Genomic DNA, 16,680 nt, shown 5'->3' on the forward strand with positions numbered 1-16,680 from the left:
AGTAGTTAAGTAACCGCCACTTGCACCACCCCGCTAACCTGGGGTTAACCGGTTAAACCGTTAACTCAGCGTCAAATTGTACTGGTAACCATGGTAACTCTAGGTTTAAGCGGTTAACCCGGTTTAGTGATATGATGCAAGCAGGGCTCGGAACCGGTTTTTTTTAAAATAGCCCAATAATTTTTAATCATTTTATGCACTTTCCGTAGGACTGAATCATGTATTTAGGTAACGACTTCGTATTATTACATTATTAGATTGACCCATCAAAAATGAAATAATAAACCAAAGAACAAAAAAGAACGTAATAATACCGGTATTTTTTGTATGAAAAAAAAACCGGTTTCGAGCCTTGGGTTCAAGTGGCCCTAAGTGTACTAACAAGTTGTATGAGTCCATAGTTACTTGAAAATAAATTCATTCATTAACCTGAAACATTATATAAAACACAAACCGTTGTTAAACTAAACTTATCAACAAAATGCACAATTTTTTTATCAGCGCATTTTTGGGACACCCTTTGCTGCAGTCGCATTCTGAGAAACCAATCCGATACAGAGGGCATACCGCGAACACCGAAGTTCGCCAATTGTTAGGTTAGGTTACGTATTAAAACACTTATTTGCTTTTCAAATTATATTTCCAATATTATTCCCAATTAATATTTCCCAATAATACATGTAGCTATATCTGCTAATCCCAAATTTAAATACATATATTAATTATCATATCAATATAACATAAACGGTAGGTAGGTAACGATTCTAAACCGAATGTTATGATGTATTTGTTTTCTCTCTCTTTCTCTCTGTGTCTCTTTCTCTGTCTCTTTGGAAATTGCGTTCAAGCTAGGTTAAACCAAGAGAAATCTGCAGCGATTTTGATAGCCCACGCAGTGCAAGTGTTATTTATACATCATAATAGATGATTAAACGAACTTTCCTAAAGTGAAGTTCGATCACTATTATATGAGTCGCTTCATTCGAAGATATAATGTTTTAACAGGTAGTCCCTTAAACCTACAGGCAACTAGCACGCTTTTAGAGTACTTCATTTGATTCAAAATCGGTATTAGTAGTTCCGGCGGCCACCACCTGGGGGTGGGGAGCTGCCGTAGACTTCATTTTTTAGAGTCACGAACAAAACTTTCTTTTTTGGGTCACCTAGGGATGGGTGGGTGATTATATTTATATCTTCGAATGAAGCGACTCATATAATAGTGATCGAACTTCACTTTAGGAAAGTTCGTTTAATCATCTATTATATTTCATCGCTTCATTCTCGATATAATGTTTTAACAGGTAGATGTTTAGAGTTGAAAGTTTTGTGAGAAAATAAAAACTTATTATTTTTATTAATTTATTTTAATTTTTTATACTTATTTAACATGCCTAATAATCACAAAAGGTATTATTATATGCAGTTAAGCACTACACTTAATATTTAGGAATCGTCATTGTCACTGACATTGGTTTCTGGGAAACAAATCGATCTAGCGAAATCATAATCATCATTACAATTGATTATTGGTCGGTTATAGAATTTGGCAAAGGTTTTAGAGTTGCTGGTCCAGCCAGCCGCCTTTCTGATCGTATCTAAGCTGATTCCAGCCGCAAAAGCCGTTGAAGTAGCAGAGTGGCGAGTACTATGTGCACTAAACACATTGACGTCTACGCCACTTTCATGCAATACTTGTTTGATCCACCTACTTAGGGTTTGACTGCTGGCGGCCTTGTGAGGTCGCTTATATGTCAGGAAAAGCGTTCCCGTGTTACCAACCCTTAAATTTTTCGTAACGAAAATATAATCCTTAAGGGTCGTAGCTGGGCATATACTTAATTTTTCGCGGAAAAAAGGCAAATTTAATATGGGTTGTTCTCGGCCTACAGCAGAAGTTTTAATAATGTCCACTATGGCAATTTTTATTCCATCTGAAATTTCTGTGATATTTTCTAGTTTTATGAGGGATAGGGTTTGCACTCTGTGAGCTGTACAGAGTGCTAACAGAGTAACTAGTTTTTTAGTGATTTTTTCAAGGGGTATATCGGAGTTGGGATACCAAGACGAAACATGATTTAGTACAACCTGAGGATCCCAGGTGGAATTATATTTTGGTGTTATTGGTTTTAATTTAAATGCCCCTTTTAAAAGTCTTTTCACACAGTTATCAGTACCTATCTCGCTGCCAAGCAGCAAAGATAACGCCGAACGGTGGCTATTTAATGAGCCATACGAACAACCCTTATTAAATAGTTCCGTTAAAAAGGAAAGTACCACAGGTATCGAAAGATGATAGACGTCAATATTCTTAGAAGTGCAATATTCCCACCAAAGTTTTATGGTTACGCCATATTGACATAAAGTATTCTGAGCCAATGAGGCTAGCATTAGAGGTACTGCCTCGTATGGGGTTCCCCGCTTGATGAACGCCGCCCGCAAAGCCTCGCGGCACCCAGGGTAAGGCTGGCATGCAGGGGGTGATGGTCCCTGAAATGTGATTTTAACAGGTGTTTATGAGGAGGGAACATTATGATTTCTGACTTTAGAAGTTTTATCAGGAAAGGGAACCATGCCTGCGAAGACCAATAGGGGAATACAAGTATTCCATCAGCTTTATCGTCAACAATCTTTCGTAAGCATTTTAGTATTAGCGCAAATGGTGGGAATGCATAAAAAAAGTTAGAGCTCCAGTTAAGCGTAAACGCGTCTACCGCCATGGCGTCTGGCTCTTGTCTCCATGAGACGAATGCGTCACATTTTGCGTTAGCACGTGAAGCAAACAAATCTACATTTGGGTATCCTAATTTTTTAATAATGGTATCAAAGGCTTGGGTGGACAATTCCCACTCTGTGTCCGGGTTGATTTTCCTAGACTCTTCATCTGCCCGATTAAGTTTGGTATTAACGTATGACGCATATAACCAAATATGGCGCTCCTCGCACCATTGCCAAATTGATCTTGATAAGTCATTTAAATGTGGGAATTGTATACCTCCCATACGGTTGATATAACTAATAGCGGTCGTGTTGTCGATTCGTAATAATATTGCACAGTTGGTAACGTCTGAAGCGAGGCTTTTCAGGCCTAAAAATACCGCGAGCAATTCTAAATAGTTTATATGGTGTTCCATCTCAACGGTTTTCCATGTCCCATTTGATTTTTTATTGCCACATACAGCGCCCCAGCCCGACCTAGAGGCATCTGTAAAGATTTCGTATTTAAAGTTTTTTATCCTCATAGGATTATCAGCAGTGGCAATATTCTTAGCCCACCAGTCTAAGTCGGCAAGAATGGTATTGGGTAATGATATTTTGGCTTCAAAATTATCATTATGCCTTTGCAAAAGGAGGAATTTCTGGCGTTCTAAAATTTTTGTGTACAGCCATCCATACTTAACAGCAGGGCAGGCCGCGACAAGTACACCGATCAATTGAGCAAATTCACGGATACTACAACGTGGCAATTTCATAAATTTGTTAACTAACTGAGCAATTTTATTACGTTTATCACGCGGCAAAGACATAGACATGTTTCGACTATCGAAATTGAATCCCAAAAACTTGCAACTTTGCTTGGGTTCCAGTGAGCTTTTACTAATGTTAATAACGAAGCCTAAACATTGAAGTAGCTTCACAGTCTCATTTACGTTTTTATTACAATCAGTATAGTCATCACCAATGCAAAGGATGTCATCTAAATACATGACAGATTTCAGACCGCTGGATCTTAAATATGTTATTACTTCTTTCATTACTTTAGTAAAAACCCACGGGGCTAACGATAAGCCATAAGGCAGGGCATTAAACTCATAAGTTACAATTTCTTTAGAGCCATAAGCTTGAAATTGAAAACGTAAATATTTTCGATCAGATACATGAATAGGTATTAAAAGATAGGCTTCTTTTAAGTCGATGTTGGCTAAATAACTATTCTGGGCTATTAACTTGGATGCCGTTCGATGGTCTTCCATCTTAACACGTTCGCGGACGCGGATTGCATAGCATCCGTTTTTGTACTCCTCCTGGTGACGCGCCTGCTATTGCATCCGTTATTCTTTTTAAATTTCTTCGTTGAAATGCTAATCAATCCGCTTAACCACAGTATAATATTATTCATCAACTTTTCCTCTACCAGTCACCAGAGTCAAATAATGCGTACTGCCATATTACATAGTTTTATCGAAGTTAAAAATTATCCTGTGACGTCTCCAAATTGGCCCCCCTTTCTGTGACGCGGATGCTATAGCATTCTTCTTTGTATGGCAGCTCCCTTAGTAGCCCGGCAGGTGCGTCTGGGAGTGGACACATGTAATTTGGGTCAATTTCGTGCGCGATAGCGATTTTGACGTATTTTTATAAAATCGTAATTAATGTTTTTCTTACAATTTCTTTAAGTTTTTCATTGTGGTTTAATAAACAAACGTGTTTACTTGCTGTTAATTATACTACAGTAAAATTTTGATAACGATTAATGTGAAAAAGTGAGGCATGAATGTGTATACCTATTATTGAAATAATTACGTTACTAGTCATAGTTTTGGTCATATAATTGTGAATTATAGCCTGTTGGCGCTCGATGATCACCTCCCACAAGGTAAGCACCTTATGACACGCATTTGTGGTATCATTCTGTGTATATTTCATGCCTTGTATTTGGTGCAGATGCATCCGAAAAAGAATATAAAGTTGGGTGAATCATCGCTTGGCAGGAAAAGTGGTAGACGCTTTACGTCCAGAACTTAACGCGGCGGTGCGTTACAGGGAACTGAAAAAGTGTAATGCGGTACATATTGACACTTTTGAGAAGTAGTGTTGGCGTAAAATGCTGCGTATACCTTGGACAGCTAGAAGAACAAACCTCTCATTTTAAGAGAGCTCAACATTGCAACTCGGCTCTCTACAACATGCTATGAGACCCATGACTGGGCCTTTAGATTAGAGCCGGTCTCCAACGCATAATTTGTAGGTAGTATCACATAATTTGAGGTCGAATGAACAGCGAACGTGCTTGGCATGGGGCATGTATGAGATGGACTCAATATTACAATGATAAGCAAAGAGGGAACAAAACAGAAGGAGAAAATTGTTTGAAGAGGTCAGCAAATGAGTCTTTAGAGCAAAAATCGCGCCCTTAGGAAGTCAGAAGTCTCAGCCATCAAGTCCATCGAGCACGATGTATGAATGCTATAACATGCGATGTCATATAAAATCCCATCTTGACTACGTCATGTGACAGACATGCTTATGCATCCGAATTGTATAGCATTTGTTGTCACATAGCGTATAAAAAATATACTTCATATTGACGCGGATTGCATAGCATTCGCCTTGCATAGCATTACGCGTCATATACAAACCTAAAAGATATATTTGTAGTGACAGGAATGCTATAACAGTCCCAATATTTCCATACAAAATTTAGGTGTCCAACTGGTGTGACTGAGCGTCCGCGAACGTGTTAAAGTGAATTTTAGGAATGAATTTATTGAGCGATTTAAGATTCAAAATAAATCGTTTCTCTCCATTAGGTTTTGGCGTCAAGAATATTTTGGAAACGAACTGGTTACTTGATGCATTACATTGTGAAATGGCACCTAACTCTAGTAATTTATTAATTGCATGTGACATGTCACGACTTTCGTCAGAAGAGTAAGTGGGATGGCTTACTGGAGGCTGTTCAACGCTTTTAGAGAAAGGAATTTTATATCCCTCTCGAATCCAAGTTAAAACTTCATTATTTTGAGTTATATTTAGCCAGCAATCGTAAAATGAACTTATTCTACCAGAATGTACCTGGTTTACTGTTGAGTTGGAGCACGAGGCCTGGTCTGAGGGGCAGGTTTCGCTGCCGGTGGAGTTGTGCTGTATGTGTAATTGTACGACCTCCTGGGAGTTGTCATCCTCGTCTGGCTGCCCCGTCCACCTCTGCTGTTGGGGTAGAAGTAGCGAGGTGGACCCCTCCAGTTTCCCGGCGGGGTATAGCGGCTTGCCGTCGACTGGCGAAATCCGGAAGTGGAGGGTTGGTATGGCACCGTCTTTTTTATCTGATGTCCTTGTCTTTGAATGGCTTTGCCTGCCTTAATTTTTTCAGACAAAGCGTTACCAAAGAGAGTATCGTCTCTTTCGGAATCTTGGATTACATGTAGGATGTTCTTTTCCAGACTAGGAGTTATCAATTTTATTCTATCTTTGGTCGACGCGCAGTGAAGGTCTGTCAAGATTCGACAGCTGTCACTGAAATGAGTCAGAGCCTGGGCTTTATTATCGCTATTTAGTAGGATCTCCATACCCTTATTGAGTGCAGTAATGCCTGCACCGAGCTGTTGTTGAAAACCAGACAGTTTTTTATCGCGCCCTCTGACTATTTCAGATACTGCAGCTGAGATCTCTGCGTTAAGTTTTGGTGACTGCAGAAGCTTGCAATTTTCGGGTATTAAATAACTTTTTAAAAGTTTTTCTTTGTTTTCTTTGAGCAGACCCTTTTTTAGTAGAGGTAACCACAGACTGGCTAAACTGTCGTGTATCGGTTTACCAAATTCAGGTATATCATCTGTGGACTCGCCCAAGGCCATAAGTAGTTCCGGTTCTACCATTTCCGCGGATGCTTGCGCGGTTTCATCGGGCATAGGAGCACTTTGCTCCACCTCCGGCTCGGCTATCTCATGTTCTGGCTCAGTGTTTTGGCGAGGATTCACCTCGAGGTCATTCATTGGTAATGGTTGAGTGCACTGGTGCCCCTCGACTTGAAAAGGTTCAGTCACGCTGCCTTCTCGATTAATTTGGTCCGTTAAAGGACGATGGACAACGATATTTGTATCTAAAATAAAAATAAAAATGTATATTTTATTTGGAGACCCAAAAGAAGGTAGGTAGGTGAGTTATGAGAAAACTCAGTTGTACATGTCTCGCAGACAAGACAACGTAACTAATTATGATAACTTATTGTTTTGCATGTTATGTTCGGCAAATGCCTCGTGGTTAACTCGCAGTTAATCACGTTATCGCAATTGACTCGCAGTCAATCCCGACTTTTAAACATACGTTAAAACAACACAGAGGTAGCTCGCAGCTAAAACCGTGCGTTTAACATTCTTTAAGTTATAAATAAAAATCTGAGGGTAGGTAGACAAAACTCAGCATCAATTTCGTACGTTTAAATTACGTACATGTTTTAAAGATTACACTTTAGAAACTAGATTGTAATATTTCTTGATGAAATAACCACTAAAACAAAATAAAAACACTAATTTACCTTGGTCATTGTCTGTTGTTGAGGACTGAATTACTCGAATCCGTTTATAAGGTGGTTCTTTATTTTTCTTTCGTTGTAATTCTTCTATTTTTTTGTGATATGTACTAATTCGTTCGTCGATAGTACGCTTAGGCATGATTTTAGCGCGTGCGCTCGTTGCCGTGCACGAATAAGGAATGAAGTCTACGGCAGCTCCCCACCCCCAGGTGGTGGCCGCCGGAACTACTAATACCGATTTTGAATCAAATGAAGTACTCTAAAAGCGTGCTAGTTGCCTGTAGGTTTAAGGGACTACCTGTTAAAACATTATATCGAGAATGAAGCGATGAAATATAATTATCAATTTCATTTTAAATTATTATTTTTTGACTTTCTGTAAAATTGTGCCATATACTTAGCTTGTAAGAATGCATGTATGTACATATAGCCAGAATATAACTCTTAGGGGTAACATATTGAATATTTGTACGCCTTATTATGGTAAAATAAGGAATGCGACTAAAAACTTTGTATACCACCTATTGTACCCTTATTTATGCAAATAAATATTTTTGATTGATTGATTGATTGATTGCATTTCAAATTTGGAACATCTCTGAAAAAAAAGCAATTTGATTTGACTTCTATTCTAATATCAGTTGAGATGACGTTTTATTCGAAATCAAATGACAATTGCATACAATATTGACAAATCTCGCATGTTGGTATCGGACGATATGGTAATCGACCCCGACTCTAGTTTGTCTCTGAATTAAAAAAAAACTACGGATGCGTGACGTGCGTGAAAAAAGTTTTCATTTGCCGCCATTTTACGTACAGTTTATCTTTTAATTAGTTTATAAGTAAAAATAATTTGTATTGTTGTTTTTAAAGGAACTATAACAAAAGTTTCGTGTAAAATGTGCTTGGTGTCAGGATGCGCTCAGTTTGTATAAAGATTTAAAGAAGATGCTCCTTGACACCACCAGGGATCCTAGGGCTGGCTCATTCCTTGGCCAAAGAATTGGAGTTGCCATCCAGCGGGGGAATGTGGCCAGCATTATGGGCACCCTTCCGCAGGGATCGGATCTGGGGGACTATTTGTGTTAGTTTTATTTAGTTTTTATTTAATTGTAAGTTATTTTATAAGGTTCGATTTAGATGTGTAGAAATGTATTTGTTTGTGTAACTATTTTGTGAAATAAAGCATTATGACTTAAAACTATTTGGGAAACAATATAGACCCAGATAAAAAAAAAATGTGCGATAAATATATTTCGGAGACGCCATCTCATATCCGCGAGTTCCGTCAGAGAGCAAAGTCGGCTGTAATATGAAGTTAGTGAATATATCATAGAAAGTTTATAATATGTGTGTAGATAAAGCAGTGTATGTAACTGTACATAATTAGGCATTAAAACACTCGTGTGATACTATTATGAAACTCATTTCATTCATTTCATAAACCCACACTCGTATTTTAATGCCTTTCATTATGTAACAGTCACATAAACTACTATATTTTGGTAAATGTTTATTAACGACAGTAAAGTTAACTACACTGAAAAATACCTACTTATTTATGCTCTGGTTAACTTATAAAGTTATAATTAATTGCCTGTATACATGGGTAGTCTATTATTTTTCTTTATAGTTTAAAATTAATCTCTATCTTGTTTTAAATTACACGAAGTTTTAAAACTAGTTCTTGCTGGGTGATCCCGCTGTGATTTGCGCGGTTTATAAAACGGCGTTAACACTGCGTTTACTGCAGGGACATATGACATTTGATGAGATATGAGATATGAGTATTTTACAAACACTAACGCAAAACGAAATATTAGGTATAATTTAAGATTTATCTTTGCTTTTATTTCACTCTGCTGTTTAAGTAGGTATTTATTTATCATTTCTAAGCGTCAGCAACCCTAGCGTTGTACCGGTGCGCGCGGTGCGGGGAGCGGCGCGCTGAAGGTCACTCCATTGTATTTTTGTGTAGGTATCAAAACGGTAGGTATTTGCGTTTTCTTTGAGAGATAAGTATCTGTTCGTAAGAACTATTATATAATCTGTGCTTAGGCCGACGATAAATTATTTAATCAACTTTTATAAGTAGGTAATTTAATCATGATTCTTTTTTGTGAAGATAGCAAATTTTATCTTGTATTGGAGCTATGTGTATACAAGTCAATGTACCTGCAAAGTTTCTTTTTTTTATGAAATAGGAGGCAAACGAGCAGACGGATCACCTGGTGGTAAGCGATTACCGCCGCCCATGGTCACCCGCAACACCAGAAGAGTTGCAAGCGCGTTGCCGGCCTTTAAGATGGGCGTACGCTCTTTTCTTGAAGGTTTGAAGGTCGTATCGGTCCGGAAATGCCACAGGCGACAGTTCATTCCACAGTTTGGCTGTGCGAGGCAGAAAGTTTCTGGAGAAACGCACAGTTGAGGACTGATGTTGTTAAGGGTGTATATGTAAATAGGTTTTGATACGTTTACACTATTATCTATGTCTAGTCTTAAGTTCTTTTTTAATTCCATATTTAAATTCTAATGTTATTTTGACTGTTTATATTTTTGTACGTCAGTTCGCAAAATAAACCCATCACAACTAGTCGACTGCCTGGTTTATTGATTATTTTCCACTTTAGCTATCGAAATTCCCTCTACTTTACTTGTCTGTCTTCTTTATTTTGGTCCTTCTCCCTCACTTATGATCTTGCGATCTAAAACCAAGCAGTCGGCTAAAAGCGCTAAAATGACGCGCTCGGAAACGGGTACCCCTGCCACGGGTAGGCTCGGCCAGTCCAAAAAGTTGGATCACGGTGCGGCCGACGCCACCGTACCACCCGCGGCTTCCGACCCGCAAATCCCCGGGACGTCTCGCGAGTGCCTCACAACCGGCACCAGCGCCGAACAAGTTAATGTTCCCCTCAGTTGCAGGTCTCGCGCTTCGGGCTCTACGCGATCATCGGCCACGATTAGGGCACGACGATTGACCGCGGAGGCCCACTTGGCCCGCAAGAGCATAGAAAGGGAACAAGAGCTCTTTCAACGCGAACGGAAACTCCTTGAGCAGGTTAAACAGGTAGAACAGCTTGAACTTGAAGCGAAAATAGCCGCCTTAGAAGCCGAGGAGCGTTCCAATCACACGGTTAGTAATGCATATTCTCGTACAGCATCTTGGGTTCGTGACGTAAATCAGGAAAGGCAACCCGTAGACACACGGGCCGAAGTGGGTGTAACTATTCCGCCACATATAGCGGTAGTTACCACCATGACCGCCGATCCCCCTATAAATTTACGGCCAGAACCTACTGTAGAGTGTAATGTAGTAAATAACCGTATTAATTCACCTTTATTGCGTGAAGACGTCAAACGTCAAAACGGCCACGATAATGCACTGATTGATTTTAACAATGATCATGTAAATGAAGAGTGCCGCCGTCAAGATCAAACCGAGCCAATAACCGGCTCTGCCACGCTTTTACAAGCTATTGCCGATACGGCTGCCGCAGCTAAAGCGCTCGCCGCACGAGACGTGCCAAGAAAAGCTAAAATTGAGCTTCCAACTTTCTATGGCAACTCGTCACAATGGCTTCAATTTAAATACTTATTTGATAGTACTAAAACTTCTTATTCCCCCGCAGAAAATACGGCGCGTCTACATAACGCACTCCGCGGGCCCGCCCGGGAGGCCGTCGCCTCTTTACTCAACACCGCGGCAGCTTCCGAAGATATCATGGCAGCACTCGAACGTACATTTGCTTGTCCCGAAATGATTGTCTTCGGCGAAGTTCAGATTTTGAAAACGCTGCCTCGGCTCGGGCCTGACCTAAAGGAGATAGGTATTTTCGCTAATAAGGTACGCAATTCTTTGTCTACTATGAAATTACTCGGCCTACGAGAATATTTACAATCGCCGGAGCTGTTTCATAATATTCTAGGAAAATTTAACCCTTTAATGAAAATGAGATGGTCTGATTATGCGTCAGATTTGTCAGAAACGTCAAACCATCTCAAGTCAAAGTTAGAACTTTTATCTGACTTTCTAACACGCGAACACGAACGCTATATTAAATTCGCTTTATCGCCAGAAGTAGGGCTTTCTATGTCTATACCGCAACAATCACGAGTACATTTTCCAATGAATAAACCATTTAAACGTGAAAATATACATTCCGTCACTCATGACAAAAATAAAACGATTGGTAAGATAGAGTGTGTTTATTGTAAAAAATCCCACAATATAAAAAAATGTACTGAATTTACGTCGTTATCTGTTGACGATAGGTGGCGTTGGTTACGTGAACACAAAGTTTATAAATGTCTAAAAGACAACTCACACCTATGGAAATTATGCAAAAGCAACCCTTGCGGGGTCGATGGTTGTACTTTTCGACACAACCCTCTTTTGCACGGCAGGCAGGAAACGTTTACATCACCGCCTCCACCCGATACACGGATTAATAACATCATTTGCGTTCCTGCGGCTGAAAGTGGTACCCAGCATTCGTCGAGTTCCTCGCCAGCCGATAATAAGGTGTCAGACAATAATGTGATTGTGTCTAATATAGGTATATCGTGTAACCAACATAAAACGTCTAATGAAATATGTTCAAATATTACAATGTTGAAGGTTTTACCAGTGACACTGTCAGGGCCAAATGGCAGCTATGAAACCTTCGCGTTTCTCGATGATGGCAGTACTGCGACTATGATCGATTGTAAAGTGGCTGCTCGCATAGGTTTAATAGGGCCTGAAGAGATCATAACTGTCAATGGTATCATGGGTTTACAAACAACTACAAAGGTAAGGTACGTTGACTTTTACATAAGAGGTAAATATGAATCTGACATCCATTTGGTAAATCATGCTAAGGCTGTACAATCGTTAGGCTTGAACGAACAAACTCTATCTAGAGAGACTATTGAATCTTATGCTCACTTAAAAGACCTAGCCGAATACTTGACATATGCTGACGCTACACCAACCGTACTTATTGGTGCTGAGCATTGGCATCTGTCAATATGTCGCGAGGTTTGTGAAGGCAGACGTAACGAGCCCGCCGCTTGTCGCACTTTGCTTGGGTGGACTTTGTATGGACCAACGAGTAGCAAAACCAAGCCAGTCGAGTTCGTCAACCATTGTCAGTTAGACCGCACTGAACCTTCTGAAAATGAACGCCTGGAGTCACTGATAAAGGAGCAATACAAACTCGACTCGCTCGGTATCTCTAAGCGCGAGACTCTATTTAGCAAGCTAGACTCCCGTGCCGTCGAGATTCTTGATGCTACCACCACACGCTTACCGACCGGTAGATATGAAGTAGGTCTTCCGTGGCGTGACAACATACAGTGTGTTCCCGATAGCTACCCGCAAGCTTTATCAAGATTTCTAAGCCTCGAAAGGCGAATGATTCGTGAGCCCGCCTTCGCTGACGCGTATAAAAAGTTTATTGATAACATGATTGCCAAAAATTACGCTGAAGAGTGCAATCCCGGCACTTATTATAATCATCTTATCACTAAAAGCGTCAACACCAGCATTGATCTCAAACGCGATACCACTTTAAGCGATTATTCAAATAAAATTCACACCTTATCTGATAACTTACAACCTAGTACAGTCAGTCCGAATAAAGCAGAAACAAATTTTGACATTGAGCTGTCAAGTGTGAATAACAATAAAAATAAATTAAAAACCGAATCTGAACCTAATAAAAGTGACATTAACGCAAGAATAAGGTGGTATTTGCCTCATTTTGGCGTGTACCATCCACAAAAACGTAAACTTCGTGTTGTCCACGACGCAGCCGCGACTAATCAGGGTGTTTCATTAAACTCGTTGCTGCTTCAAGGACCTGATCTTTTAGAAAATTTATTAGGTATTTTATTTCGGTTCAGAGAGGGCGCTGTTGCCATAACAGCTGATATTAAGGAAATGTTTCCTCAAATAAAAATCCGTGAACAAGATCGTGACGCACTACGTTTTTTATGGCGCGACGTTCAGTCAAGGAAAACAACGCCTCTAAAAGAATATCGGATGACAGCTGTCATTTTTGGAGCATCGTCCAGTCCTTTTACTGCGTTGTACATTAAACATAAAAACGCTATGTCTCACCAAGATTCGTATCCAGCGGCAGCCAACGCAAGTATCCATAGTTCTTATATGGACGATTTCCTGGATAGCCTGGACGATGTTGACGAAGCTGCACAGATGGCATCCGATGTTGTGACTATTCATCGTAACGCATGTTTCGAAATGTGTGGCTGGATTTCTAACGATCAAGGAGCATTGCGTCTTGTACCGACTGAACTGCGCGCCGCCCAGCCTAGTGAGATGTCACTTGGTAGTGAGTCAAGTAGCGTCAGAGCCTTAGGTGTTTCATGGGATCCTATATCAGACACTATCGGATTTAGGACCGGTTTAGAAGGTCTCATACTACAGGGCAGTTTTAATAAACGCAAAGTGTTGTCCCACCTCATGAAAGTATACGACCCACTAGGTTTGTTGGGCCCAATAGTGGTCAAAGGGCGTATACTGCTTCAGGAGGCGTGGAGATCCAATATTGACTGGGACACACCATTTCCACCATCACAGATTTTAAAGTGGAACGAGTGGTTTAAGGAACTGTCTGACGTATCTACAATTAGGATTCCACGATGGTACGCCAAGCTCAATGGAGAACCTCTACACAGGGAGCTACACATTTTCGCGGACGCAAGCGAGCTTGCCTTTGCCACCGTCGCTTATTGGCGCTTATTGTATGCAGATGGTACAGTCAAGCTCGCACTCATCACCAGTAAGACGAGAGTCTCACCTTTGAAGCCCACTTCAATTCCTCGTCTAGAATTGCAGGGCGCTTTGATAGCTTCTCGCCTTGCTGTCACTATTAAAGAGTTTCATAAGAAAAAACCTTTACGAACTTTCTTGTGGACAGATTCAAGAACTGTCCTCGGTTGGCTCAGAAGTGACGCACGAACGTACAAACCCTTTGTGGCCCATCGCGTAGGAGAAATTACAGAAAATACGCGCGTGCAAGATTGGAAATGGGTCCCAACTGATTTGAACGTTGCGGACGATGCCACTAGGATTAAGCCGCTTCATCTTAATCCAAACCACCGATGGTTTACAGGTCCCTCGTTCCTCCTCGATCCTCCGGAGAATTGGCCTGTTGAACCAGCTGGTCAGCCTATAGTCCAGGAAGAGCGGAAGCAGACGTCTGGACTTGTGGTTGGTCATCTGACAATTACCGCGGATTTCAGTCGTTTTAGTGACTGGCTACGATTACTTCGTGCTACTGCTCGCGTTTTGCAAGCTGCGTCTAAATTTCGCTCGGTTTTAGATCGCGTAGGTCGCGTTGCTCCTAGCACCGATGTTAGGCTTCGTCAACGTACGAATACACCTACGTCCACCACTCTAATCCCCCTGACAGCGGAACTTATGGAAGCCGCAGAAAGGCACGTCCTGAAGAAAGTACAGTCTGAATCATTTAGTGACGAAATCCCAATAATAGAACGTGGAGAATTGATACCAAAGAGTAGTCGCCTGGCGAAGCTTTCTCCCAGAATGGGGCCAGACAACTTGTTGCACCTAGCTGGCAGAATCGTTGCCGTAGAAGACGTCGGTTCCGAGATCAAGTTTCCAATCATTCTAGATGGACGACACCCAGTAGTGCGCTTATTGGTCAATTTCTACCATCGCAAGGCTGGACATGCAAACAATGAAATGGTGGTCAATGAGGTTCGACAAAAATATTGGCTTCTTCATCTGCGCAGTACTGTTCGAAGCGTCACCAGCAAATGTTTGTTCTGTCGCATCAAAAGAGCAAAGCCAATGAATCCGATGACCGGTAACCTTCCTCCTCAGCGGCTTGCCCACCACCGCCGCCCATTCACGTACACTGGCTTGGATTATTTCGGCCCGTTAAATACCAAGATCGGTCGAAGACAAGAGAAACGTTATGTGGCCCTGTACACCTGCATGACATCCAGAGCCGTTCACCTGGAGCTTGTACATTCCCTTTCTGCTGACTCCGCAATAATGAGCCTGCGACGGTTTATTGCTAGAAGAGGTGCTCCCAATACTGTATATTCTGACAACGGTACATGTTTTGTTGGTGCAGACCGAATTCTACGCGAATTTTATCAGCACGAGGTCTACGATTTTGCTGCCAATAGAGGAATAAAGTGGAGCTTTATCCCTGCCGCTGCTCCTTTTTTCGGCGGATGCTGGGAGAGACTGATTCGCACCGTCAAAGTCGCGCTGAATGCCACATTACGAGAAAGAGAACCTAATCCCGAAGTCCTAGTAACTCTCCTTCTAGAAGCTGAGGCAATTGTAAATTCTCGACCTCTGACCCATGTCCCTATTGGCCCTGAAGACCAGGAAACCCTAACGCCCTTCCACTTTCTAATTGGCTCATCTTCTAACCAGGTTCTGCCTGCAACCCTTGACGACCGAGACCTTTTAAGACGTGCTGACTGGAGGAAGGCGTTGAGATTGGCCGACCACTTTTGGAACCGATGGGTAAAAGAAATTCTGCCAACCATGCAACCTCGCCAGATAGCGGAGAACAGAGAGCACGACTTGACTGTTGGCGACTTAGTCATCATTGTAGACCAGAACCTACCCCGAGGAACCTGGCCACGCGGCCGCGTCGTTGCTACATTCCCTGGCAGAGACGGAGTGGTCAGGGTGGTGGACGTAGCCACATCAGGTGGAATTCTTCGTCGACCTTCTAAAAAATTGGTCAGATTAGAGGCATAAAGTCTCAGTTTATATCTAGTCTGGCTAGTTTTGTGTGCTTTCGCACACAAGGGGGTGGGATGTTAAGGGTGTATATGTAAATAGGTTTTGATACGTTTACACTATTATCTATGTCTAGTCTTAAGTTCTTTTTTAATTCCATATTTAAATTCTAATGTTATTTTGACTGTTTATATTTTTGTACGTCAGTTCGCAAAATAAACCCATCACAACTAGTCGACTGCCTGGTTTATTGATTATTTTCCACTTTAGCTATCGAAATTCCCTCTACTTTACTTGTCTGTCTTCTTTAGATGTCAACCATCCAAGTGATGAAGATGGTAATGTTGTCGCGTAGGGCGATGGCGAAAAGAAGTTGTTAAAACGAAGCTAGAGCAAAGTTTTACCCGTCCTAACCTACTAATATTGAAAGTTGAAACCTGAACATGCGAACGATCCCAAAATTCAAAAATGTAGTCTTGTTCTTGACTTCTTAAGTTCGCCTTTGTGTTACCTGCAACCTATACACATTTAAGCTCTATTCTGATGTAATCAAAATCTCTTTTTTCTCGTACAATAAAGATAAGATAAAAGATAAAAAAAACCAGCGCCCCCTTGCGTCGTCTCCAGATAACAACGGCTAATATCGACAGTAACGCCGCTACGCCCAGCGCTATACCCCATATCAGACCATGAC

General features: G+C 41.1%; 2 protein-coding genes across 1 annotated transcript; both read right to left on the reverse strand.

The window, feature by feature from the left end:
• Positions 1-16,680, reverse strand: part of LOC134677979 (fatty acyl-CoA reductase wat-like) — a 339,904-nt gene that overhangs the window by 151,406 nt on the left and 171,818 nt on the right.
• Positions 2,290-6,790, reverse strand: LOC134677830 (uncharacterized). Its single transcript, XM_063536256.1, has 2 exons — positions 5,794-6,790; positions 2,290-2,487 (listed from the first exon to the last, which is right to left on the reverse strand). The coding sequence occupies exon 1, from the start codon at positions 6,708-6,710 to the stop codon at positions 5,799-5,801; it is 912 nt and encodes a 303-aa protein (XP_063392326.1). The 5' UTR covers positions 6,711-6,790; the 3' UTR covers positions 2,290-2,487; positions 5,794-5,798.

Source organism: Cydia fagiglandana, chromosome 27 (assembly GCF_963556715.1).
Source record: "Cydia fagiglandana chromosome 27, ilCydFagi1.1, whole genome shotgun sequence".
Taxonomy (NCBI): domain Eukaryota; kingdom Metazoa; phylum Arthropoda; class Insecta; order Lepidoptera; family Tortricidae; genus Cydia; species Cydia fagiglandana.